Below are 27,773 nucleotides of genomic sequence, written 5' to 3'. Positions count from 1 at the left end.
CTTTCTCACTTCACTTAGTATGAGAATGTCTCGTTTCATCCATGCCGCTGCAAGTGGCCCTGTTTCATTCTTTTGTTGGTGGAATGGTATTCCATTGTGTATTTGCAGTACGTATTCTTAATCCATTCATGTGTCAATGGGTAGATTGTTTCCATCACTATGCCATTCTTATCTGAGGGTCCGCTCCAGCAAGGAAAGGCCTGTCTATTTGATCCACAAATACATCTTTGAGGCTTAGTGCAGTCCTTGCAACACAGTGGATACTCAATAAATAAATGTCCATCGACAGATTGGCTGACTGACTGGCTTGACTCTTGGTAAAACAGGGCTCATAACTGAGAGAATTATCCATTTTCTAGGGTAAAATTTCTATCCCTTTAATGATAATTTATCAATTTAACTCTTATTTGTTTTAATTTGTCAGTTGGTTAGGTATCTTGACTTATACCAATGGTTATTTTTAAGCTACTCTTCCTGAATCCATTGAAAACAATGAAATTTTGAGTTGTGGAAAGAACATTTTGTAGGAATTTAAAGTTACTCTCTAATATGTAGCTTTAAAATACCTGAAGTCATTGTGTACCCTGTTCTATTTAAAATATCTTAATAAACTCAAGTAATATCTTCCTCACGTAACAATGTAATCCTACATAAAGGCCATCGGTGTAAAAACTTACATGGCCTTCTTTCCAACTGTCCAATTAATTCTATGAAAAAATATTTGGGGGAAGGAGAATATCTTCGTAATATTTAACATTGCACGTATGTTTACATATTATAAACCGAACATCAGAATCGTTGTTAAAAGTCAGTTACTTAATTTTAACAACGATTAAAATGTTTTTGGTTATATCTCTAACGATTAACTGTAATCTTCCTACTCCTTATTAGATTAATTTCAATTTGGATAAACTTGAGCCAATGATATGTGGTCGACCAGTAATGATTCGTGGATATCATTTCAATGCTTTATGGTTAGTGACCTTAACAGGAATTCACGTCACATTCTGATTTTACTTAGGAAACTGTGGAAATGAAAAAAATCTGAATAGCGCCTACTTAACATACCTGGTACTTCCCCAATGGAAAAAACAAACTGCATCGTATGACACCACAGTCGATCACAGAATTATTCTCTTCACATTGGTGAGGGGGAAATAATCTTCAGATGATAATCGAAGAAGAATATGCTAAGTTTCTCTAAGTTTGAAGAAAATTTGGTATCCTGAAGCTCTATGTTCTGTACTTGAGTTTGTCTCCGATAAATGCAATTTCTGATGGGGAGAACTAGTAATGCTTCAGATTGTTGCCAAACATAATACGAAGAACCACTGACTCAGACACCTGATCTTCAGAATGCAGCATCGTTTGTAACAATTTTAACGCTAACTAAGTACACTTTGATGAGACAGCATTTAATAAAATGCTCATTAATTTCATCATTAGCAAGGGTATGCTAAGAAGTAAGCCAGTTTCTTATGTCACGCCCAATTAGCATCCCATGCTAGTAATCCCATTAGTATTGTTGAATTCACTAATGGAAAAACTAATGGGCATGCTACCAGGGCACATTAATTGGGCACGACACCAGTTCTGGTTTTAATTATTAAAGTACGGTAATGAAATGTGTGTTTGTAAAATATTAAAATGTTGAGATGGTGAAGAAAATAAAGGAATATGTAGAGGAAAAAAAATAGAAAATCAACCTACAACGATTCAAGGACTTACCCAAATAGTCATCTTTCTAGCTGATCGAGTTGTCAATAAAATTGGGATATTGTCCACGTTAAGAAGCAACCCACTCATACTCATGGGAAATTAAAAGCTGTTTTTTTGGTAATATGAAATTTTGTATGTCATACAAGTTGTCATGCTTTGTATGAGGCCTGACAGGAGCCAATTAAATGCATGGAATGGACATGCTATATTGCTGAAGCTGTTTTAGGAAAATAAAAATGGAAATGTTTTACCGAAGATGGTATGATTAGCACTGCACTTTGAGTGATATGTCTTCACCATCTTATGTCGAATAATTATCACTTTATATTTTTAAAAAAACGGTAAACAGAAATTACTAGAGCTTGGTGAGGCATTCCACACAATTAAAAAAATGTATTTTGTTAATATTTTACCCAATCTCCTTTTTTTACTGTGTTATCAAATTGGAGTTAGTTATTCCTAAGGCGATCAACTCTATTAAGAAAGAGAGAAATTTAGTTTCTTTTAGAAGGTTTAGGGTAACTTTCTGGTTTTTTTTTTTTTTCCCTTTAATCATACTAGTAGTAAATGATAATGGTGACGAAGTTGAAATATATTTTACTTAGTTTTATTTGCTCGCTAACATTAAAAAGAGTACTATTGTGCTAACCATGATATATGCAGTGCTAAAGCGATGAAGGTTTTCTACTTCTCTTTATCTCTTTCCTTATTCTTACTTCCTTTTAGCTGGTCTCTATTCTTCATATTTCCTTAGTCTTATCCACTGAGGAATTCATTTTTAATTATGATGCTATTACCTTAGCCAAAAATATAAATGCTAGACCAGACTACATAAGCACTGAGTACTAAGTTTAAATGCAACACTCATGTTCAACATATTAGTAACTGGCTAATTTTTAATGTGCATCTTATTCCGTCCTGCTCTTGTTACTATTCCATCTTGCTCTTGCTACTTGCTCTTGTTAAGGAAGGCACAAGAAACTAACTTGCCAGATGTTTCCATATCTTTAGAGCAATATTGCTTGGATGATATTTCCTTAGTTTTAAAAGCTTCTCTTATATGTCTGCCAAAAATCGAAAATCTATATTAGAATACGAAATTCATGACCTTTCTGGTGAGTAGAGTTATGCAGCATCCAAATGTGCTTGTAAGAAATTCTTATTCCAAAGAGAAGAAGTTCTTTTCAATTTGAATGCTGTGGTGGTCACAGAAGGACCTCACAGAAGAGCCAGAATGATGTTAGGTATCGACTTGAATTTTGAGTTCTCTTTGAAACATATGCATGCTCACATCAGGATCGTGTTGAAATGTGCACATTGGTTTTTAAGAAATATACAAGTTTATATGTGTGTGTATCGACATATATATATTCACTCATTGATTTATTTCACTCATGTATTCCCTTCAGGGGTCTGCAGTGGAAGTTACCACAACTAATGATGCTGGTAAACAATATAGTGATGGCAAATGGCATGAGGTCATCGCTATTAGGCATCAGGCTTTTGGCCAAATCACACTTGATGGGCAGTACACAGGTAAGATCTTCCTTGACACATATGAATGGCTCTATTGATAGGCTGAGGTTGCCACACTTCTGTACTTTATATTTCTCCATTTCCTCCTTCACCTTTATCTCCACTCAATTTCATCTACATTTCCTGGCTGTAGTGTCTCATATTGGAGGTGAAGTGCAGAGACTGGAAACCTATCGAGGTCACATTTGAGTAATGAGGGGAGGTAGGGGGAGAACTCTGAGACACATTTTATCTAAAGTCCCTATGTTATCAAGATCATAGACACCGGAGATCATATGAAACATTATGTCATTGTCAAAATTTTGTGGATAAACTTCCAACGTTCCTGGTCCAGAAAGCTGCCTCGTCAGATGTCATCTGCTATCATTTTGGGGAAATCTTTACTTTCAGGTCCCCAGGTTATGTGAGGTCCCTTTAGGATTTGGTGCCTTCTTTAGGTGTATCATGTGAATCCAAGAATCTATTCCTTGGACTTTGGCAGCACGAAAGTTGGTTAGCAATACCTGGCAGGGCACTGCCTCTCCAATGAGGTTGAAGAAAGTTCTTCTGAAGGTGCCTTGGCCAAGGGATAAAATCTTCAGGTTGCAAGATGTGATGCTTGAGGTCTGCATCTCCTGAGTACTGTGAAAACAGTTGCTCTACCAAAGCATGGTTATTTTTTAAAAATTTATTTTATTGAAGTGTAGTTTATTTAAAATGTTGTGTTATTTTTAATAGAAGCAATTCAACCTTTGCAGTATTGGAGAATCCCTCCCTTTTTAAGAGGTAGGTCAAAAAAAGCAGGAGCTTGGTGTGTTTGGTGTCCCAAGACTATTTCAAAGGGTGAGACATTTTGAATTCCAAAAGGTATGGATCTGAATTTTAGAAGGGCCACCATCAATGCTTTGGGCCAATATTTTCATACGGCCTCTATCAATTTTGCCAATTGAGTCTTTTTTTTTAAAAAAAATATTAGAGTATAGTTGATTTGCAGTGTTGTGTCAATTTCTGCTGTACAGCATACTGACCCAGTCATGTGTATATATACATTCTTTTTCTCATATTATCTTCCAGCATGGTCTATCCCAAGAGACTGGATATAGTCAATTACATCTTTTTTTTTTTGGTGAATTTTATTACATTTATAGTTGTACAATGATCATCACAACCCAATTTGATAGCATTTCCATCCCAAACCCCCAGCCCATCCTCCCACCCCCCCAACCAACCTGTCTCCTTTGGAAGCCATAATTTTTCAAAGTCTGTGAGCCAGTATCTGTTCTAGAAAGAAGTTTACTGTGTCCTTTTTATAGATTCAACGTGTAAGCAATAGCATGTGACACTGGTGTCTATGTCTGACTAACTTCACTTAGCATGATAATTTCTAGGTCCAACCATGTTGCTGCAAATGCTGTTATTTCTTTCCTTTTAATGGCTGAGTAATATTCCATTGTGTATATGTACCACATCTTCTTTATCCACTCCTCTGTATATGGACATTTAGGTTTTTTCCATGTCTTGGCTATTGTATATAGAGCTGAAATGAACATTGGAGTCCATGTATCTTTTCCAGTCATGGTTTTCTCTGGATAGATGCCCAGCAGTGTGATGATTAAGTCTTAATAATGCCATTACTGTGATCAACTAAACTAGAGGATTAAGAGTGATAAGCATGGTCAAAGGGTTGTAAAACTGGCCAGACAGCATAGACATGGCCAGTAAAACAGACCCTGTCACTGTGAGGTCTCTCTGGATCCAAGTGGAGCCCTCGTTCTGAAATCAGATGGATGTCCTAAATATCAAAACTGAGTTGGAGAAAGAGAACCAAGAAAGAGTGATGTCCAGAAGCCCAGTGAAGGGTTTAATCATTAGTTACATTAGTAGAAATAGATTATCCTGGAGTTCCTGTTGTGGCTCAGTGGTAATGAACCCAACTAGTCTCCATGGGGATGTGGGTTTGATCCCGTGGGTTAAGAATCTGGCATTGCTGTGGCTGTGGTGTAGGCTGGCAGCTGCAGCTCTGATTCAGTCCCTAGCCTGGGAACTTCCATATGCCACAGCTGCGGCCCTAAAAAAAAAAAAACAAAAGAAAAACAAAAAAGGAAAAAGAAAAAAAAAATAGATCATCCTGCAGAAGTTGGGATTCTCATCTGCTTTTCCATCCATAGGTTCCTCTTCCACCCTGAACGGTAGCACTGTTATTGGGGAGAACACAGGCGTGTTTGTGGGAGGGCTCCCCCAAAGCTACACCATCCTCAGGAAGGAGTCTGGTAAGTCTGAGGAAGGTAGAGAATTTACATGTTGTCGCCACAATTTAGACTGGAGTCGAGTTACATTATTTTAAAGTTATCAATACTAGCATTATTTTCTATTTCGTGCTTTATATATAATCAACATGTCAAACTTTTCCTTTAGATCTCTTCTTTCCTAAAGGAGTTGCGTGTTTTTTGCATTTAAATTCTTAGTGTCCAGTTATTGGTATATGAGAGCCGTTCATTAAACTTGTGTTGAAATGGGAGTTCCCGCTGTGGCACAGTGGAGTACGGATCTGGCATTGCCACAGCAGTGGTTTAGGATGCAGCAGCATCTCAGATTTGATCTCTGACCCAGGAACTTCCCTATGCTGCAGGTGCAGCCAAAAAAAAAAAAAAAAAAAAAAAAAAAAAAAAAAAAAAAAAAAACCAACCCTTTTGCTGAAATGAATTATCCTAACTTCAGTCAAAGGTATGTTATTTTAGGATCAAAGGATTGAAAAACTTTCAGTGAGTTTTGAAGAGGGATATATTTAAATCCTTAAGATTTAAGACTGATGATAGTTACCTCCTCAGAAATACTTAAGACTTAATATTTAAGACTGATATTTAAGACTGATGGTAGTTACCTCCTCAGAAATACCTGTAAAGAAGAGAGGGGTTTTCACATCCCTCAAAAATATTGACACACACACACAAACACAAGGATTGAAAGAGAGCATCTTTGTCCTGGTTCTTTGACCATCATGCTCACTTCTTGGCTTTGGTACATCCAGGCATCAGGTGGAAGGCATACCCTAATATTAACTCTTCCTCCTGTAGAGGACATCTCTTCATCATAAATAAGGGATTTGACCTTGTGCATATACACTGACCTTGTAAAACTTGGACTGCTAGGGAACTCCTTCCCCAAAATCCAGTCATGAACTTAGAAGCTGAGCACCAGGCTTGGCCCTGATCTCACTGTATGAAATGTGAGCTCGACTTCCTGTTCCTTCTACCCTCTCTACTTTTTTCCTGCTCTCAAATTTTCTCTCTTGCTCATTTTCTCTCTTTCCCAAGCCCTCATGGCCACCCCATTTGTTGTATTCATAAACTTTCTACCTTCTGGGTCTGGGGAATTCAGAAACGTAACATTATATTAATTTCTAGAAATGAAGTAAAATTATTGATTTACTTTTGTGACACACCGGTTCATAAGGATGAAGGAACTAATTTATAAACTATAGATTCCATAGACAGACGTGTTCCAAACTGTACTTTTAAACCCTCGGTATCACACTTTTCTTTTTAAGACCAGTGGCAGGATAACTCTCCTTGTTAGTTCAAAAGGCAATATTCCTGCTAGTGGTACAAAAACCGAGGTTTTTGCGGACGCATCTGTTTCTGCAGATGGAGCTAAACAACGCCATTGTTACCAGTGACCATAGCGGATGGAGTGGTGTTTACATGAGTTATAATGAGCACCACTGCCTATTTCCTTTTTTTTTTAAATTAGAGTATAGTTGATTTACAGTATTGTGTCAGTTTCTGCTGTACAGCATAGTGACCCAGTCTCCCTCCCTCTCTCTCTCTCTCTCTCTCTCTCTCTCTCTCTCACACACACACACATTCTTTTTCTCATATTGTCTTCCATCACATTTTATCCCAGTAGATTGGATAGAGTTCCCTGTCTTATTCAGTAGGACCTCATTGCTTGTCCATTCTAAAGGTAATAGTTTGCATCTACCAACCCCAAACTCCCCTCCATCCCAAGCCCTCCCCACTCCCCCTCGGCACCTACAAGTCTGTTCTCTATGTCCATGAGTCTATTTCCGTTTTGTAGACAGGTTCGTTTGTGCCCTACTTCAGATTCAACATATAAGTGATATCATAGGGGATTTGATATCTTGCTGATTTCACTTTGTATGAGAACCTCTAGTTGCATCCATGTTGCTGCAAATGGCATTATTTTGTTCTCTTTATGGCTGAGTAGTATTCCGTTGCATATATGTACCACCTTGTCTTAATCCGTTCCTCTGTAAATGGACATCTACGTTGTTTCCATTCTTGGCTGTTGTGAAGAGTGCCTATTTCTTTTATTGTAACAGCATGTCAAGTGAATTACTTAAAAAGAATTCTCAAAATCCATATTTCTTGATGTCTCTCAACTTCTGCAGACATAATTCAAAAGGGTTTTGTGGGCTGTCTCAAGGATGTGTATTTTATGAAGAATTATAATCCCTCTGCTACTTGGGAGCATCTGGTTTGGCAGAGTTCTGAAGAGCGAATCAACGTGTATAGCAGCTGGGAGGGATGTCCCACTTCATTACAAGAGGGAGCCCACTTCCTAGGGATGGGTAAGGTTCTCAAATAGACGTCGGTCATTGCTTAGCTTGTATGTTCTATCTTTGGCATCATGTAATCTCCCCGATCCAGTTATTTTGACCTCTTATGAACCTACTATCACAGAAATACCTAGTCAGGCCACGATGCACATACGTACATTCTCAATGTCTGAATGCACAATATCAATAGCAAGACTCATAAATGCATATTCATGTGTAAGATCTCTGGCAGTTTGGGGTTTACGTATGGCCGTATCAATAATGTCCATTGGTCAGGCCATTGTTCGTACTTAGACTGCAGCTTCACTTAGCTGTTTCAGAGTTGGGTCGGCCAGGTCACTCCACACCATATCTGTTTATCCCATTACACGGACCAGCAGTGTGCCTAGGAATAAAATTTCAGCTATGTAATGGGGCAAGTAGGTCCCTCAGGGAGAGCTAGAGAATCTAATTCCCATCATCACCATTACTCTGAAGGCTGCAGCAAAGGGGAGGTGCCGTCTCCCCGGCATAGCCCCCAGCCACAGTCCCTGCCCAGCAGCCACCCAGCAGAAAGGGTGGAAGGGAACATGGTGGCACGGCCACCATGGCTTGTCTTTCGAATAAAAGCCTACCTTTGACTCCTACAGTTAGAGCTAAGTTGGTTCGATATTAAGTTGGTTAAACTGCCTTCAGAACAGAAAACTAAGTAATATCAAACTCTGTATCATTTTTTATCACTGTCATCTTTCAGATTTTCCCATAAGTCAATGCAAGTGCTTATTTTTAATACTTACATAAAATATTCTTAATCGTATTAGTGATTTAGAGAATAAATCGCTTCCTCTTGGGGATGCGTCAGGTGCATTCTGCTACTTCTGGACCATCACAAGGTAGATTTCATAACATTGACTGGCATCTTCTTTTGCGATTTACTCAATGACAGAATATGTTCTGAGGTTATCTTATAACACTTTAAATGCTGGCCATATTGCTTTGCACATGCTAACACATACATGTTTTTTCTCTCTAAAGGGTTCTTGGAACTTTATCCATACATGTTTCAAGGTGGGATGGACTTTGAGATTTCTTTCAAGTTCAGAACGGACCGATTGAATGGATTGCTTCTTTTCATTTATAACAAAGATGGACCTGATTTTCTTGCTGTATGTTGATTAATTTTCTGAAATTTACATTAAAATGTTATATCCAAATTTTATTTTATTTTATTTTATTTTTTGTCTTTTTGCCTTTTCTAGGGCTGTTCCCGTGGCACATGGAGGTTCCCAGGCTAGGGGTCGAATTGGAGCTGTAGCTGCAGACCTACACCAGAGCCACAGCAACGTGTGATCCGAGCCGAGTCTGTGATCCACACCACAGCTCACAACAATGCCGGATCCTTAACCCACTGAGCAAGGCCGGGGATCGAACCCGAAACCTCATCGTTCCTAGTTGGATTCGTTAACCACTGAGCTATGACGGGAACTCCCCCAATTTTATTTTTTTTTTAATTTTATTTCAAGGGCCGTATCTGTGGCATATGGAAGTTCCCAGGCTAGGGGTCAAATCAGAGCTACAGCTTCCAGCTTATGCCAATGCCACGGCCACGGCTATGTAGCATCTGAGTTGAATCTGTGACCTACACAGCATTTCACAGCAACACAAAATCGTTAACCCACTTAGTGAGGCCAGGGGTCGAACATGCAGCCTCATGGATACTAGTCAGGTTCATTACCATGGAGGCACAGTAGGAACTCCCTAAATCCAAACTTTAATATCAATAAAATATGTTTTAACTTTTTACCTAATTCGAGTTTCTTTCCAAATTCACTTTTGCTTCTATCCTCCCCCCACCCATGAGTCATTTTTACTTTGACGGCCTGTGAAACATCTTATGTTTTAGGGCCGTAATAATTTTTAAAATGACTCTTATACTTTGAAATGATAATTTTAACAAAACATGCTAAATATAAGGAATTAAGACAAGCCAATTTAGTTTCCCAATACATGAAAAATCTTCCTTCTTTATCTTTTTATATGATAGTGTCCAAATAACATATACTATATATTTAATATTACACCTACACACATAGAATAAAGTGGAACAGTAGAGTGAACCATCATGAACCAACCACCCAGCCCAAGAAACCTGAAATTATCAAATTTTTCTTCTACCTCTGAGTTTTCTCCGATCACATTTTCCGGTCTCCCTGTCTCTAGAGGTAATACCTAATCATCATTTTGTGTTTATCATCCCCTTGCATTTTTATCCTTTGAACACCATGAGTGAATTCCTAAAAATCCTTGTTTTTGAAATTTGTAAAAGCAGGATTACACCCTGTCTTTAGGCAAGTGCTTTTCCCCTCAATGTTGTTTTCGAGCTGCTCATGTTCTCCACGTATTTTTCATGGCTGGCGAAAATCTCTCTTCTCCTTTCACTGAGCTAGTGGTTGTTCCCATGTTTGTGTTCGGATGAATACGCCGACTCTGAGCATTTTCGTAGGAGGGACTTCTTACGCCCGGAAGCGTGAGAGTTTCGTGCAGGATATTAGTGGAAAGAATATGGGCTTTGGTGTCAGACGAGGGAAAGATGCACTTTTTTCCATATTCCTCCAAATCCTCCAGAATTTTGCTCCTCCACAGCTGGCAGAATTCTTTCTAGCGTTCTCCTCCCCCATATGTATTCTTTTCCCTCCTTTAGTACCTTTTGCTGGGCCTCACGTCCTCATACCTGTCCCCATGGCCTTGAACCTCTTAATCTCCCTGCTGGAGATTCTCTGGGAATCTGAACGTACTTCCAAAAACCTTACCGCAAACCTTTCCCAATTCCCAGGGAGCAAAAGGTAGATCCCTTCTCTGCTGTTACTGGATCCCATTCCCTGCTTGCTCATAATGCTTCCCCCATACGTTTGCCTCCGCTATGAAGAGAGTGCGATTCTTGAGTACAGTTTGTCTTACAGAGGCAGGTTCATGGAACATAAGAGGGGAATCCATATTTATTGAATGAAAGGATAAAAAAAAAAGGAATGAGTGTTTACCTGGAACACTTCACAAAGGTGATATTAACCTAGAGAATTAATAATTTTTATCTGGCATTACTTAATTTGTTTCACTGACATGATCTCAAATTCTTAAGTATCCTATGGCCACAAATTGGACTTCTCGCAAAATAAAAACATAGGAGGTAAGATAATTATTGAGTAACATTTAAAAAAAAAAAATCATATGGAGGCATTCCCTTTACCATGAAAATGTGGGTAAAATATGTTCACATTATAAATGGCCCCTGAATCTAAAAGAATAGACAAAGAAGCAATGATGTTCTTTAGAGGTTTCGAAGAGTAAAACTGAAATACTGAATCAAAATACATCTTACAAATTTGAAATTGAGTTCCCCAGCCAGTTAAAATAAGCTTAATCAGCCTGGACATTTCCTTTTCTTATTGTCTTGTCATATTTTCCCCCCAAATTAAATTGATATGTGAAGGAGTATTTTCTCATCTGCTAAAAATTCTCATTTATAAAAAGAGAGTCATAGTTTAAATTGTTCTGTTCTCTTCACTCATTCAGTCACCAATGCTAGGGTTTAATCTTTTACCTGTGTTGCATCCTAAAGGAAAAAAAAATGCCTGTATAATATTGTATTACATCGTATCATCTTTACTGGGTGTAAATTTGTTTGACTCATTACAGTATATTCCTCGTGTCAATTATAAGCTTGCAAAGTACTTCATTATGAGTTACTCCAGTTCTGCTCAGAATATAGTGGGACATTTTTATGGGGTGCTTTCAGGGAAATTTCTTGCTCTTGTTCAAGAAGTTGACCTTCTGCTCTCTCCCAAACTGCCATTCTGCAGTCTTTTTATATACCTATTTTCTCTTTAATATGAAATACAGATGGAACTGAAGAGTAGAATATTGAGCTTCCGGTTAAATACCAGTCTTACCTTTACCCAAGTGGATCTGTGGCTGGGGCTGTCCTATTGTGATGGAAAGTGGAACAAAGTGATTCTTCAAAAAAAAGGTCCCCTCGTATCAGCCAGCGTGAATGAACTGACGGAGCGCGTGTCCCAGTCTGGAGCTCAGCCACTGATGGTGAATTCTGCCATCTATGTAGGAGGAGCCCCGCAGCAGCTGCACGACTCTTATAAACACCTGCATCTAGAACAAGGTAAACTCCACCAGGAGGAGTGCCCAAGCCAGTACAGCGCTGTTCCTACCAGGTCTGGGTGGTTCTGTTTCAAGACAAAGATGGAGAATCAGACTGATAGCAGCAACTACTCACCCCTTTTCTGGAGGAAATTTTAACTTAAAAAAAAAAAATCACAAAATACTTCTTCAAATAGTTTTGTATGTTGCCATGAAGAGTATATACTTTCATACCTATTTATTCTAATGTCTTCCTCAAATATAATTTATAAATCTATGTGTATATATATATACATATACACAGACACATAATAATATAAAATATATTTCCTTGTGTGTTTGTCTTGAACACACGTGACTCTAGTTCTTTTAAATACTGATCATCATCTGTATCAAATAATCATTACTGATCATTATTTGTTAAAAAAATTAATTAGGTTGGTAAGCACAACCAGAAGAAATGGCGCTGGGTTAAATTCCCTATTTTTTTTTTTTCTGACATAACTGCTTATTTTCTCCATGCATTGCAATGGAGCTCTCATGCAGCAAAGCACACAAGAGGGCAGTTTTACTTGAATTTCAAAAATGCTTGCAAAAAGTCTGTGTGTCATTTATTAATAACTATCAAAGAAAAGAGAAGTACATGAGTGTATGACTTATAACTACAGCCAGCTTTTAACTCCTGTAATGAGTTGGAACAAAACCAGAGACATTGTGGATTAAAAAAGGCTCACGGTAAGGGCGTGTGTCTTGTGTGACGGTCAGGGTTGTGAGAGCCCAAGGTGGGAATAAGCGAGTCAGTTCTTCAGCACAAGCCCCGGGGGAGGCAGGATTGTCCATATTCCCATTTTGCAGAGGAGGAAAGGAACTTGCTCAAGGTCAATGGCTACTCGGCAGACAGCAAGTTGGCCAGTCTCAGGCAGCCTGGCCTCAAAGCCCCGTCTGCTCATTATAATCAAGGGTTTTCTTTCATGGGCACCGGCCCACGTTCCTTCTCTCTAAAATGATGAAAGCACTGAAGCTTCCAGCTTCCCCTGTGTAGAAACCAAGCGCGGTCCTGTGTGGAAAATGTGCGTTTCAAAATCGACGCACCTTGAATGGTTAACATTTCCACGAAGCAGTCTTTGCCTATTTGGTAAGTACATAAAGATTTAAATGCCTTTGAATAGAAAATATATGGCACGCTCGAAGGAGACGTGTAGAAGGGTACTAGTAAGGAGTTAATGAATATCTGGGGTGTAAGACAGTAATGACATTTTCAAGGCACTTAAGATGTAACAGCAGCTAAAAATATTACATTCGCATAAAGGCGTCTTCTGATTTTCAGGTTTCTGAGATGAGAAGGCGCTTGAGAACGCTTTGTAGGAGCAAAATGACTTGATTCTGTTGACATCTAGGGAAGAAAATCCACTGTATACTGAGCAGTGTACTTTCAGTGTACATCAGAGCCCATTATTACAATGGTCCTAGAGACTTGGCTAAAATTGGAATTATAAGATGATAAAGATAGAAGTTTAAACCATCAACATAGACCCAAGGGGAATAGCTTACTCTCCGCTATGACGAAGCCTGAGATCCTGAAGGATCTTTTATTTATGGATAAGACTAAGTTTTTATCATTGCAGTATCATCCGTATCAGTGGTTCTCAAACCACTGATAAAATATTAAAGTATAGTGGCTGGAACATAGTAGGAACTCAATAAAATTCGCTATTATTATTAATACGATTCAGGATACATCGGAATTGCTGGAAAAGTTATTAAAAATGCAGATTTTATGGCTTTATCCCCAAGATTCTGACTCAGATGCTCTGAGTAGTACTGATTTATATAAGTAACTGCATGTTTTATACAGTGATCAGGAGACTATTCACCATATAGGGTGCTGCATGCTTGGAGCAAATTGCAATTAAAATGAATCACATTCACTTACTGTATTTTTTTTTCCACGACTATCAACACTCATAAAAATCTTTCTGTGCTTTTCAATTAGTGCCTTTTTTCAATGACTCTCTCTGTGATCATATTATTGCTATTTTTTAATATCCATTAATGTTGTAATCTTCCTTTACATCAAGTCTAGATGAATTTGGTTCTGTGTTTTGGAGACACTGGGCAACATTGTTTCCTGGCGATGTACCACCTCTGATCACAGGCATTTATCTTAGGAAGAACACTTGGGACCATCACACCCTTCTGGGTTGGGAGTGAGTGGCTGTGGCACATGGCATCCCAGATTATGCTCAGTCCAGAGCCCTGAAGAGAGGTCAGGGGTGGGGCTGAAGGCCAGCCATCCTGTGAGCCCAAGTGCCCAAGCGTTAGATGGCTTCCTCCGGAGGGCGCTGTCTCGGATACGCAGCCTTCCAGATCACCTTCTAGTTATTCAGCGGTCTGGGGTAGGGATACGTGTGTGTTGGGGGAAGGGGGAGCAAGAAAAGGAGGCATCTACCCTCTTCCCATGGACCACCCCTCCCCCTCCTCTCACCCTCACGCCCCATTCAAGTTTTGAAGGGGGCCGGGGAGCATTTCCGGTGGGAGGGTTTCTGGGCGGCAGCGTTGGAAGAATGGTGCAAACCTCGTTGGACAAAACCCTCCGACTGCCCTAAGGCTAGCACAGTGGGGACCCACCTAGGCCTGAGGCCAGGGCCCCACTTCCTAAGGAGGATTCTACTAAGAAACCTCATTCTGTAACTCTCTGGACCTTTTTCTTTATTTTCAGAGTAAAGGAAGCCTACCTCTGTGGCCTTTCCCAAATTTAAAATTGCACCTTGTATATTAATTTTTAAGGCTTTAAAATTTTTTTTTTTTTCAGGGCCACACCTGCAGCCTATGGAAGTTCCCAGTCTAGGGGTTGAATTGGAGCTTCAGCTGCCGGCCTACACCACAGCCACAGCCATGCCAGATCTGAGCCACATCTGCCACCTGTGCCACAGCTCAAGGCAATGCCCGGTCCTTTAACCCCGTGGGCAGGGCCAGCGATTGCCTCTGCGTCCTCATGAACGCTTATCGGATTCATTTCCTCTGAGCCACAGTGGGAAGGCCTCAGGGCACTTCTTCTTAAAAATTTTAAACTTTTTGTCTTGGCCACGCCCATAGCATGTGGATGTTCCCCAGCCAGGGATCAAACCAGAGCCACAGTAGTGATGATGCTGGATCCCTAACCCACTGAGCCACCAGGGAACTCCAACATTTTTAATTGTAGCGAAGTATACCTAATATAAAAGTGACCGTCTTAACCATTTTTAAGTGTACAGCTGAGGCATTTAGTACAACCACATCTTTGAGCATCCGTTTCCACTCTCCATCTGTAGAACACTTTTCATGCCGCTAAACTGAAATTCGGCATCGCTGCAACAATAATAGCACAGTTCTCCTAAGGGCCCCTGGATGTTTGCCAAAGCTGCGTTTCCACCCTTCGCGTTTTGTCAGCAGGGAAACTAGGCGTCAGAGAACGTGACTGCCTCAGCTCTGTGCCATCAGAAAATTGCTGGGTAAAGAAGTTAGAATTCTTAGCTTCTGAATTTTGAAGCAGATACTTTCGCATTGAGCTTCCTTGCTTTCAATTCAGTTCACCCAACTTATTGACTGTCTCCTGTGTGCTGCAGATAGGCTCGCAGTATTGATCAGTGGGGACTAAAAGAATGTGAATAATAGCCAAAGGGTTTAAAAGGGAATAGGCTGCCACTTAATGCTCTAGAAGACAGACTGGCACATCATGTAAGTGCTTGAGAAAACAGCACGGTCATCGTTGCCATTAACTTATTTGAGTCTAAGCATCGCTTTAGTTCCATGTCCTGCTGATGCACTTTCATCTCGAAAGGTCTGCATGGGAGGCCTTTGAAACTTGGCAGGACTTTTGTCCGAGAGGGAGAATGTGTGTACCTCAGCCATCGCCGCCGCCGTGTCTGGGTCCCCCCTTTTACAGTCTTGTGCCGTCTTCTGAGCAGAGTACTGTCAAACAGCGAACTGGTCCCTGTTTCCACAAAACAGCATGTCATTCAAAGCCACTGCGGTTCCCCGGCTGACGGGGTGCCCCACGGTTCTCTAACAAAAGAGCCATGCGTACCCCAAACCCACTTTCTCCTCATTCTCTGCGAAACTATCCAGAACTGAAGGCACAGGTGGCCATGCTCAAGTCAACAGAGGAGAAGACACATTCTCCATGAGTTGCGATCGCCACCCCCCCCCCCCGTGTCACTGTCGCCCAAACCGAATTGGGTCCCTGCCATGCAAACATGCTCCTAAAAGGCATGACCGTCTCGCAAAGGCGACGTTGTAGAACTGCGTGGAAAGGGCCAAGAACAGCGATTGTTCCTCTCTGCCTCGATTCAACTGGGACTCGGGTCTGAGTCCACGGAACGATCGTCTCGGATCTCCTGGCCATGTTGTCAGGGTCTCAGCGTATTTTGCAACGATGCTCCTCTTCTGCATCGTAACCTCACAGTGTATATTTTTCCCTCGATGAGCTTGATGAGTAATCACACTCATTCAAACATTACTTCTTGACCCGTGAACACTGACGTGTGCAGGTAACAACGCCTTCCCAGGATCGAGGGACACATGGATAGCCCCTCACCGCAAAGCGTGATTGCCTTTTATTTCACGAGAAGAGACACAAAAAATGTGTTCCTAAAGAGACGTAATCAGTGCCTTTGAGTTGAATCTAATTCAGCTGCATTATAATGATCAGCTTGGTATAGCTTTTTCAAAATAAAATAAATCGTTTCCCTTGGCAACGTAGCCTGATAAAAAGCGAGGGGAGGGGGCGGAAAGGACTTCCCAAACAAGTCTCGAAAATTTAAAAGTTGTGTGGAAAGCACCCTCCCCAACTCCGTCAAAACGTAGCGCTGCAGAGGACAAAAATGATGGGTAATTAATGCCTCCAGCCCTTTATGTGATGCTCACCCTTACTGTTTGCCAGGTTTCGGTGGTTGCATGAAGGATGTTAAATTTGCAAGGGGTGCCGTCGTTAACTTGGCATCTGTGTCCAGCAGTGCTGTCAGAGTCAATCTGGATGGATGCCTATCAACTGACAGCGCCGTTAACTGCAAGGAGAATGACTCCATCCTGGTTTACCGGGGAAAAGAGCAGAGGGTTTCCGACAGTGGTCTCCAGCCTTTCTCAGGTAATGGGGAAAGGCTCCAAAGTCAATGTTACATGGCTCCTACTCAGCCCCTCTTCCCTCCCTGCTGGCTCCCCGCTAGCCTACACGAGTCGTATTTTCACCTTTCGATTTCCTGTGTCCGTTTCAGAATACCTGTATCGAGTCGTCGCCTCCCATGAAGGAGGTTCGGTCCACAGCGACTGGAGCCGGGGCCGCACACCAGGGGCAGGTAAATATTATTTATCTTGAAGTGTGTATACCCACACCAACACCCACACTTGTGCACGTACAGAGAAGGAAGGACACCTACCTGGAAGCAGAGAGTCTTGAGATAGAGCATGCCTTGGTTTGCAAAGATACCCATCATGGGTGAAAATGCTGCAAACTTCAGTGCTTTTGATTTTTTTTTTCAGGTAATTAGTAAGTATTGTTTCAGGCTGGATTCTGTCCTCTTCAGATGCAGAAGACAGTAAGTTCAGCTTGTCTGTAAAGACGCCGTAGGCCCATCGCTGCTGAAGTTGATCCAAGAGAAGGAAACGCTTCCCAACTGCATCCACTCTGAGAAGCAGAAGTCCCTTCGGTGGGGGTGGCAGCCTCTTGCCTCTGTCTGGCCGAGAGCGTATTTGAAACCTGCACCCTGGTAGGAAGCAGATGTGTCTTTTATCACATCATGGCAGATGTTTGCCGTAGAGCTGTTAGGATCTCAGAATGACTCTCCCAGGATAGAAACTGCTGAGTGGTCTATTTTTTTTTTTTTTTTGGATGGTGAAACAACTAGGAAACAGACCGTATTAGATCTAATCTCAGATTACTGATTTATGCGTGCTTCGTACTTCTGACACTGACCGTATAAACCATCCCCCATTTTGCAGCAAATATTTGTCAGAGAGACAAATATACTTCCAAATGATTGACCCTCAGCCCTCTTGAAGGAAATTTATCCTTAGCAAGCTCAGATTTGTCCAAAGATGTGCTTTTGATCAAGGTATCTTCTCATACTTATTATCAACAACAGGGTACTGGAGTCCTCGTCGTGGTGCAGTGGTTAACGAATTCAACTAGGAACCATGAGGTTGCGGGTTTGATCCCTGGCCTTGCTGCATGGGTTAAGGATCCGGCGTTGCCGTGAGCTGTGGTGTAGGTTGCAGACGCGCCTCGGATCCTGCGTTGCTGTGGCTCTGGCGTAGGCTGGCGGCTACAGCTCCAATTAGACCCCTAGCCTGTGAATCTCCATATGCCACGGGAGCGGCCCAAGAAATAGCAAAAAGACAAAAAAATAAAATAAAAACCCCAGGGTACTAACCCAGGCCCCCTTTGAGGACTCTTTTTAATCTGAAAGATATTGAAGCCCTGAGATGGGCTACTCGCAATACTATTCAAAGCTCTCTGCCTACACGCTTTTCCAGAAGAGGACTTGACGCCTTTCTAGGGTGATTGAAGTCCTCGTCTGTTTATAGGCCAGACGGTGAACTGAATGATCCCTTAAAATCCTTTTCCACTTTAGAGCTTGGAAAAAGCGCCGATGTGAAATATTCATTTGCTGCTGACATGTCCTCTGCCCCTGTTTCCCACTTCTCTACTCTATTAACAAATACACCATACAGCCTGCTTTCAGTCTAATTCAGCAGCGTAAATGCGTGTCTAGAAGGTACGTCGCTTCCCTGGCTTAATGGTCTCCATTTCGAGAACCACCGAGGAAGTATGCAAATGGAGCTCTGAATTTATAGCACTGATCTGACCACAAAGTCTTATGCCATAAATTCATATTTACAGTCTGACCACAACACTGAGCAGCTACATGCTCCCAGGGGTTGGAGAATAATTGCACTATTTAATTATTTTTGAGTCAGTTTTGCTCTGTCCCTTGTGAGAAGACCATCTGTTAGACAGGACTGTACTTCGCCCTGTCCCACACTTCAGAACAAATAAAATCAGCATCCCTCCCATGGACCCATGACCTGGACCTGGATTGCGTGGCCAGTGTGTTTCCGAGAGGTGCCCGTGGCGTTGTACCGGCACAGACAGCGGTTCTCCACCTCTGTGCCTCTGCTCCTCCGAGATGCTCACTTTGTTTCCCTTGAAGCCGTCCTGCTCTGTTGGCCTGAAGGGTAACGTCAGAGCAGGAGGATATTCGATGCGGAAAACCAGAGTGATCCTCCATCAACAGGGCTCAGGAGTCCAGGAGCGTTCAGAGCCCGGCCGTCATCCATCCTGCTGCCAGGGCGATCCTGGGGCTTCTTCTCAATGGCCCCAGCGCAGTGAGCCGTGATCAGGTGGTTACGGATCGGAGCAGGAGAACTACCTGATACATAATTAAAGGTTATGGATTTTTAAAATGAGGGGATTCGGTGTCTAAGTCAGGTTTTGCAGTTTCTTCAGACATGCTCATTTTGTGGAATTACGTTGAGATCTTCCGAAGAAAATGTCTCTGAAGTGAGTTCGTAGGCTCTCAAGGTCATCGCCGCCTCGACCCCCCAAAACGCATTAGGACTGTATCCTGCGTGTCATATCTGAAAGAGCTTTGCTTTTTACGATGAATTTGAAAAACAATTGAATTTGGAAAATGGGATCAGAGCTTCAAGCACAGTACAATCGCATCTGTGATATTTTTTGGCTAATACATGGATGGTATAAAAGTGTCAAACCACTATGTATGATAACAGTCTAATTAGCTTGCTTCAAAGGGGTACCTCATTATAGTGTTTAAACTTGTTATCTGCCTACCAACCACCTCCTCCTTTATGGGTGATGTTTAAAACATGCCGGATACATCAAATGTTTTTGGAAAACCTGGACTAGACTGGAAAGAACATTACGTCGATGGAGTTTTGATGGTTTTGAAATATCGCTTAAACTGAATGGCTCAAGATGTGCAGTCATATTAAATCAATGCTGGAAAGTTACAACTCTAATAAATTGTATTTATGCTAATGGTCGAGTCTGATTTACTGCGGCCATTAAAAGTGAAGAATAGGGGCAATTGTCTTCTCAGAACTGCCGGTTTCCCTATTTTCTCTTTCATTCTTCCCCAGCTCCGCAGAGTGTGCCAACACCCTCAAAAGTCCGAGGCATCAACGGCTACAGCGTCGAGGTGACCTGGGATGGACCTGTTGTGGTGAGAGGTGTAATTGACAGGTACATTCTGAGAGCCTACAGCCAGGAGGCTCACCCTCTGCCCCGCACGCCCGCTGCCAGCTCTGAGCTTGTCAATACCAGCAGCTTCACAGGTAAAGGCAGTTCCTCAAGGGAGTAGATCTTATTCATTCTCTTTCTGGTTTTGACTTTAAATAAAAATGTTCTTTAGGGCTTTTTCCTCAATGCATTAACTATCCGTATATTTTGCCTGATGAAAAACAAGAATCTGCAGTTCCTGTTGTGGCTCAGAGGGTTAAGAATCGACTAGCATCCATGAAGATGCAGGTTCTATCCCTGGCCTCGCTCCGTGGGTTAAGGATCCGGTGTTGCCATGAGCTGTGGTGTAGGTCTCAGATGTGGCTCAGATCTGGTGTGGCTGTGGCTGTGGTGTAGGCCAGCAGCTGCAGCTCCAATTTGACCACTAGCCTGGGAACTTCCATACGCCTCAGGTATGGCTGTAAAAAGAAAAATAAAATTAAATTAAAAATTAAAAAAAAAACAAGGATCATCTAATGATGTGGATGCCTCTACCCACCCAGGATGAAAAAGATAATTCTGTCCCGTTTATGGGCTTTTAGGGAGAGTTTCATTACCAGACTGATATTCTCTCTCTTGCCAAAAGGTCAGGTCACAGGGGACTCTCATTCTTAATCAGATCCTTATACATAACATAGTAGCATCTTTATCCGTAAGATTGATATGATATATCTTGTGTACCTCATAACATGTATCTGCAAGATGTATCTTTCAGAGATCCTCTGTATACATATGGGGCCAGCTCGCTGCTTCACCATGCAAAAGTTGACTCCTCAGGGCTGGCCCAAGTTCACAGCACCATTATTTATTGTAAAATTGTTGATTAAACCTAATTATGTCAAGATAGAAGAGCGTCGGCGCACCAGCAGTTTGACTGGCAGACCAGCGAATCAGTTTCTCATGGTGCAGCAGAACCCTGGGTGGGATACACTTACACATACACACACACACACACACACACACACACACACACACACACACACACACACACGCATGCACGTGCACGCGCACGCGCGCACGCACATGCACGCACGCACACACGCACACACACACACGCGTGCACACGCACATACACGTGTTGCATTGCTCCTGCACTCAAATTCGTGCACGTGGTGTAGGACAGCGAGTTTCCGCCTTGTGAAATCTCAAAGCCCATTTCTGTGGAAAGTCCAATTTAAGCCTTTGGCCACAAAAAGTAAAGTGCATCAACCAACTGAAGAGAAAAAATTATTTTTCCTCCGTCAAAGAGTTTTATAACTTGAAAAGTTATATGGTTTTTAAGGTAGCCTCAATTGTCTTTCCAACATGTCTGTGGGTCAACCCCCTCAACCTTACTTTCTGTTTTTTAGATCACATAGACTCTGCAGCCCCATATACAGCCAAGAAAAAAAAATAGTCTCCTCTCTTCCACATCCTTTGTCCCCTGTTTTACCCACCTGAAGAAGCCCAATCTGACTTTGCCCGGCTGTGCATTGCAGCCACGTGATCTGGAAAACACTGGAAAACAGTGAGCAGGTTATCCCTGGAAAGTCTCAATCAGCATTTTCAGGTGGACACTCAGTAATGGCATTAATGCTACCCTGTTTCTGTAATAAGCTCCTGCTCTCATTCTCCTCGTTAAATATTTGATATTTTTCTATCTAAATGCTAACCTCCCTTCCTTATCTCACTCAGCCTATGTACTAGATCATCTTAGAGCCAAGAACAAGCCCCCAGAATCGATCATATTTCTGTCACTTTCTTACAACCAAATCTATGCATTAATTGCATTTTTCTGACTGATTGGGTTGTTCTTAGGGGTTAAGCACATGAATGAATGCGAAAATATTTTTAAAAAGGTTTTGGCATAGGCGTTTGCCATCATTATTTTCATTTTTTAAATTTTTTATATTTTTTTATCATTTACGTATATATTTTTTCTACTGTACAACATGGTGACCCAGTTACACATACATGTATACATTCTTTTTTTCTCACATTAAGTTTTCATTTTAATTTTTCACCTTTCTTTTTCCCTTCATCTATTTCAGAGCTTCCCTTATCCTATCAAAAATAAATCTTCAAAAGTCCTCTGACCCCAACTCTTCCTGCCTTTTCAGTGATGCTACCAGTGGTCTCTCTTCTTCTCACTTACACTTTCTAAATTTTTTGAAATTTTATGGCTGCACCTGTGGTATATGGAGGTTCCTGGGCCTGGCGTTAAATCTGAGCTGCAGCTGAAACCTGCACCAGTGCTTTAACCCACTGCACCAGGCTGGGGATCAAACCTATACCTCCACAGCAACTCAAGGTACTATAATTGGATTCTTCACCCATTGTGCAGGAACTCCCACATGTACAATTTTAGCCTCTGTCTCCTGCAGTAGTTCACAAAGTGTGATCCTAGGACCTGCATCAGCAGCCTCACTTGGCACCTCCTTATTAATGCAAATTCTTCAGCCCACCCACACGGGCTGAATCAAGAGCCATGGGGCAGAGCTTAGCAATCCCAGTGTTAACAAGCCCTCCTCTAGTGATGCTTGTGCATGCCAAAGTTTGAGAGCCATTGCCCAGCTGGGTTCTGCCCAACATCATTCAAAGTCCATCTTTCAAGGCCCGTTGTTAAATACAAACAAACCCAAACCAATGGCAAAACTCTTCCTTTTATCTCAAATCGCCTCCAGCTATGGCTCCCTCTTTCCTCTTTGCAAACTTGCTTCTAAGAAGTATCTGTGGCATTGTTCCCGGTTGCTCCCTTGATCTGGCTTCAGCTCACTTGCCTTGCTGAGGACGTGAGCTTCCCTGTTTAAATATCCAAAGAACACGTTACAGTCCTGCTCTCCACTGCTGCATAGAATTCTACCCCAGGGATTTCTTACCAGCTCCTGAAATATCTCTTCACTTCTAGGACTTTGCTTCTGGGTCTGAGCCCCCTTTTCCCAGTGTCTTTGCCCACTGCCTCTAAAGCTTGACTCTGCGTTTTGCAGAATCTCAGGGTTAGACCAGGAACTTTCTCTCTCTCTCTTTTCCTTTTTCTCTACAATCTTGCTCCAGGAAACTCACTGACTCACTGAATGAGGCCAGGGGTCGAAACTGCATCCTCATAGAAATGTTACATCCTTAACCCACTGATCCACACTGGGAACTCCTAGTTTGATTTAGTTTTATATTTGGTGTGAAATTCTCTGTATTTTAGTAGAGGACTTTAACTCACATGTATTTTTTTTTTTTTTGATTGTTATTTCCCCAAGACAATTTTTTTTTTTTACTGTACAGCATGGTGACCCAGTTACACATACATGTATACATTCTATTTTGTCACATTCTCATGCTCCATCATAAGTGACCAGGCATAGTTCCCAGTGCTACACAGCAGGAGCTCATTGCTAATCCATTCCAAAGGCAATAGTCTGTATCTATTAACCCCAAGCTCCCCAACCACCCCACTCCCTCCCCCTCCCCCTTGGCAATCATAAGTCCATTCTCCAAGTCCATGATTTTCTTTTCTGATAACTCACATGGATTTTAATAATGTATACAGTTGTTCTTATTTCTGCCATCATATTTCATGCTTTCCAGTTTTGTTATTGTGTTTCAATGCTCTATTTTTTTTTTTTTTTGACTCGTCCTTTATTTCTGTTCTTGCCTATGTGGACTATGGGTTGTTTCATTTTTTCCCCCTCAAGGGGTTTTAAAGATGTATCTCTTGCTCACAGTCGTGACATGAACAGACAAAGACATATGCAGGCAGTAAATTTAAAGATTATGCAAAACTCTGGTATTGCCAGGTGGACTTTTATTGTGAAGAATCAGGATACTGAGGGAGGCAAGTGTGACATGAGAGGCACTGAAGCTGAGCTGAATATGTATCAAAGTCCAAGATTTCACAGGAAAGAAAAAAAGCATCCTAGGAAGTGGGAGGGGCAGGGTGAGAAAGTAGAGAGCCAGAAACGTGAATTTGGTGGAGACGCTGGAGTGTGGAGATTGGTTAATGGCACCTGCTTTGCCACTTGATCAAAATAAAGTAGCAAGCAAGAGGAAAATAGATAAAGTAGATCATGAGGAAATTTACCATTGATCTTGAAAGTAATTCCCCTTTAGCATTTCTGATGTGACTTTTGTTGAGATTTTACTGTTTAATTTTTTGGCTGTTAGAGTGCTATTTATTTGACTGGAACCATGTTGATGCTGGATGTATAATGCAGTTTAGCTTTTATTGGTTCACGTAGGGTCCTCAACTAATTAAGTTTTTGTAAAATGTGTTGGTTTCTTTTCAGTATTTTTTTTTTTTTTTTTGGCTGTGGTATAGCTTGCTCTTTTTTCTTCAAATGTAGATCTTTCTTTGGCTTGGAAAGTATGCTATTTTATGTATTATTACCACCTCCAGTAAGAAATAGCAATTTTCAATATGGTGTATTTCTTCCTAGTTTGTTCTCCTCCCTTTGGGCGTCCAGAACTTTGCTTGGAAAGTCACCTCAATCTAGGTTCAGATGCCAGTGATGTCCCTTGTAAGGTGTATTGATCTCAGGCAATTTTAAAATATGTCCCTGTATCCAATCTCTTGGGGTAGCCCATGGTGGAAGATAATATGAGAAAAAGAATGTGTATATGTAGTATTCATATGTGTCTATGACCGGGTCAATGTACTGTACAACAGAAATTGGCAGAACACTGTAAATCAACTATAACTTCAAAAATAAGAAAAATTGAAAATAACAAAGAAAAAAAATAGAGTCCTGTATCAGAGTTTCCTTGTATATGAAGTGGAGGGTAAAAATCTTCTTTGTGTTATGGAATTGTTGCGAAGTTTAAAAAAAAATTGAATCACCTGCAAAGACTGTTTTGCTCCTAAACAGGCACACGGTAAATGTTCAATGAATGAATTATCTTTTATACTATTCAGTCTCCAGAAGCGAGCTGGTTGCTTTATACTTGTTTCCTTTCTCGTTTTCTGATGTTTGCCTGATTGAATCTGCTCTGTGAATCTTCTGAGATGGTTTTTTAATGTGTCTCCTTCAGTCTTTCATATGATTTTGCATTTGTTCTTCATCCAGCTGCCTGTGATTTCTGCCCACCTCTCAACCTTTTCAACATTCGTCTCTGTTGTTTATCACTTACCTTCTGTCTCTTGTTCAGTGGGTTCCAAGTTCTTTTTGATGTAATTAATAGCATGAAACTGATGTTTCTTACGTTTGAACAGGTTTCCCGAATTACATCCTCCACAAAGCGTAGTAGTTTTCTGTCACTGGAGTGCTGTGTCTTCTTGTCCCCATTGCAGCGTAGATGGTTTCCGCATTGGTTAAATGTATACCCCCCCCCCCCCGCACCCTACAGGTCCAGAGTTCATTTTCTCCATATGCCTAAATTGTATCTTCAGACTGGGTATTAGCTCAGGAAAATTAAATCATCTCAAGTCACATTACTGGGCACCTCATGGTTGTTAATAAAAAGCTTCACTGGGATTTGGGATCCAGTCGATTCAGGTAAACGTACACTAGCCTTACTGCCGTCCATAAACATCAGCTCGCTTTTTTCCACTACTTGGTGGAGGTGGAGTGCTGGGAAGTTGTGGGCATTCTGTACCCAGCTCAGAATTAGAGTCACCCTGGGGTCTCCTTCAGGGAGTCCACTTTTCTGTGCCTGCTGTCCTTTTGAGTGTGGGGATGGGATAGTGGCACCTGCTTTGACACTTGTTTGAAATTAAGCAAATACAGCCTGTGGTCATTTCATCAGTATCCCCATAAGATAGTAGCTCCCAACCAAGGATGCCCCTGGGGAGCTTTAAAAAAATACTGATGCCCGGGTCTCACCTGCTAAGAGGCTGACTTTTTCAGTTGAGGATGTAGGCTGGGCGTTGGCACTTTTAGCAGGCAGTTCCGTTGCACAGCCAGGGTTTGGGGACACCGTTCAAGGAAGGCGTTTGACACCAGTGATCAAGTCTCAGTTTTCAGAACTTCTTATGACAACTTCCCCCTCCCAAGTGAAACTTGAAAATGTAGGATAAAATAAATACTTATATACAAACGATATAATGTTAAAAGTAAGTAATAAACATTAGCAAAGGAAAATCATAGGAGACAAAAATTAAGTGAAATGATTATAGGGAACAAATGAGAAATTATGATCAGACTTACAAAATGCAGGAGGCAAAAGATCAAAAAAGAAAAAGAAGGAGAATGTTAACTAAGAGAATTGGAAGTGTGGAAGAGCGAGAGAACAGCTCCCCTTGGGGACTTTGGCTACTGGAGGATTAAATGAGATCAATCCTGGTGGCGGAGAAAGTCCAGGGGTTAACGGGCCCACGCAGGTACAAATGGGCCCCTTTGGGCCGCAGCGTCTGGATTCTGTGCCCTCAGAAGGCCAGGGTTCAGAGCGGGGAGTTCTTGAAAGTTCATTTTCTCAGCTGGAGCCTCGGGGTAGAAAGCCCTGCAGTTATCACGCCAGTGTATCTTTAGACTTGTTGCAAAGGGCTCCAATTAACTCTGAGCAGCTCTTGCTGATTTTCCCTCCAGCCCTGTTAACATGCGTGGCTGCTACCAGGTCCTGGCATTTCCCTTCATACCCAGAAAGACCCTTCACCATTGGATTTGAAATGATGTCAAGAATGAGTGGGTTCAAGAATGTGCACATTTACAATCTTTTTTTTTTTTCCTTTTTTAAGATGTTTAAACATGTAAACTTAATTATCAGCATAATTAGTACCGCACCTGGCATAGTTGCTGGGAACATAATTGGTACACAGGAAATATTTTCTCAGTTTTATTGTTGCATTACATGAGCTAAACTCTAGGAGTTATATTCCTCCTTCAGATTATAATAATTAAGCATATTTATTATTTACTATAGTTTAGCCAATGAACCAGTAATAATCTTTTAGATGACCCAAATAAATCAAAATTTATGGAGAAAAAAGGACAGGCATTTTAATTTATAATGCAAATGGTAATACAGCTTTTGATACAAAAACTGGTTCAGTCTCCGTATACAGTAGACATTAATCTTCTCCCTGAAAAAAGAGGGGTCCATACTGAAAATCTTTCCTTTCTCCATCTCTTCCACAGCTAGCGGTGATAATTAGTAATTCTCGATTCTATTGTTCATAAGGTGATTCCTGGATTGATTATAAAATGAAGATTCTCAGGCTTCATACACAAGATTCTGTCTATTGGGGCTAAGAGTTAGAAATGTGCCTTTTACCAAGTGTTCCAGTTGGTTCTCTTGTGAGATCTGTGGACCACAAACTGAGAACCACTGGGATGAAAGGAATGGCCGGGCGAGACAGGACCATTCTTACCTGCTGGGCTTGGATTTACCTCTGCTTTGTGTGTTCCTGTTTCTTGTTCCAACTACAATAGCTTTGTGGGCAGAATGATGCTAAGACTAGAGAAGAAACAAATAGCCCAGTGCTAAATACGGCTTCTGACCCTTAAAGGCAGTGCTTCCAAAAGTTGCCAGTGAAAAAGTGAGAATTACATGGGATCTTGGTAAATGGCAGATTCTGATTCTGAATGTGGTGTGAGGTCCTGCATTTCCAACAAACCTAACCCTTTCATCCCCCAGACCATTAGATCCATTAGA

At 41.3% G+C, this 27,773-nt stretch overlaps 1 protein-coding gene across 1 annotated transcript in view; it reads left to right on the top strand.

Annotated features, from left to right (window-relative positions):
* The window catches only part of USH2A (usherin), an 837,868-nt gene that overhangs the window by 338,482 nt on the left and 471,613 nt on the right, over positions 1–27,773 (top strand). Inside the window, exons 24-31 of the mRNA XM_021064292.2 lie at positions 3,129–3,255; positions 5,403–5,504; positions 7,646–7,825; positions 8,828–8,958; positions 11,690–11,963; positions 16,863–17,066; positions 17,194–17,274; positions 20,078–20,272. Of these exons, the coding sequence (XP_020919951.2) occupies positions 3,129–3,255; positions 5,403–5,504; positions 7,646–7,825; positions 8,828–8,958; positions 11,690–11,963; positions 16,863–17,066; positions 17,194–17,274; positions 20,078–20,272 (1,294 nt within the window). The remainder of the gene's footprint in view (positions 1–3,128; positions 3,256–5,402; positions 5,505–7,645; positions 7,826–8,827; positions 8,959–11,689; positions 11,964–16,862; positions 17,067–17,193; positions 17,275–20,077; positions 20,273–27,773) is intronic.

Source organism: Sus scrofa, chromosome 10 (assembly GCF_054392235.1).
Source record: "Sus scrofa isolate SSC_HxYL_T2T_F1_AM1 chromosome 10, Sscrofa_HxYL_maternal_Yorkshire_Landrace_v2.0, whole genome shotgun sequence".
Lineage (NCBI taxonomy): Eukaryota > Metazoa > Chordata > Mammalia > Artiodactyla > Suidae > Sus > Sus scrofa.
Note: the sequence above shows the minus strand (reverse complement) of the source record. Positions and strands in the feature narration are given on the sequence as shown.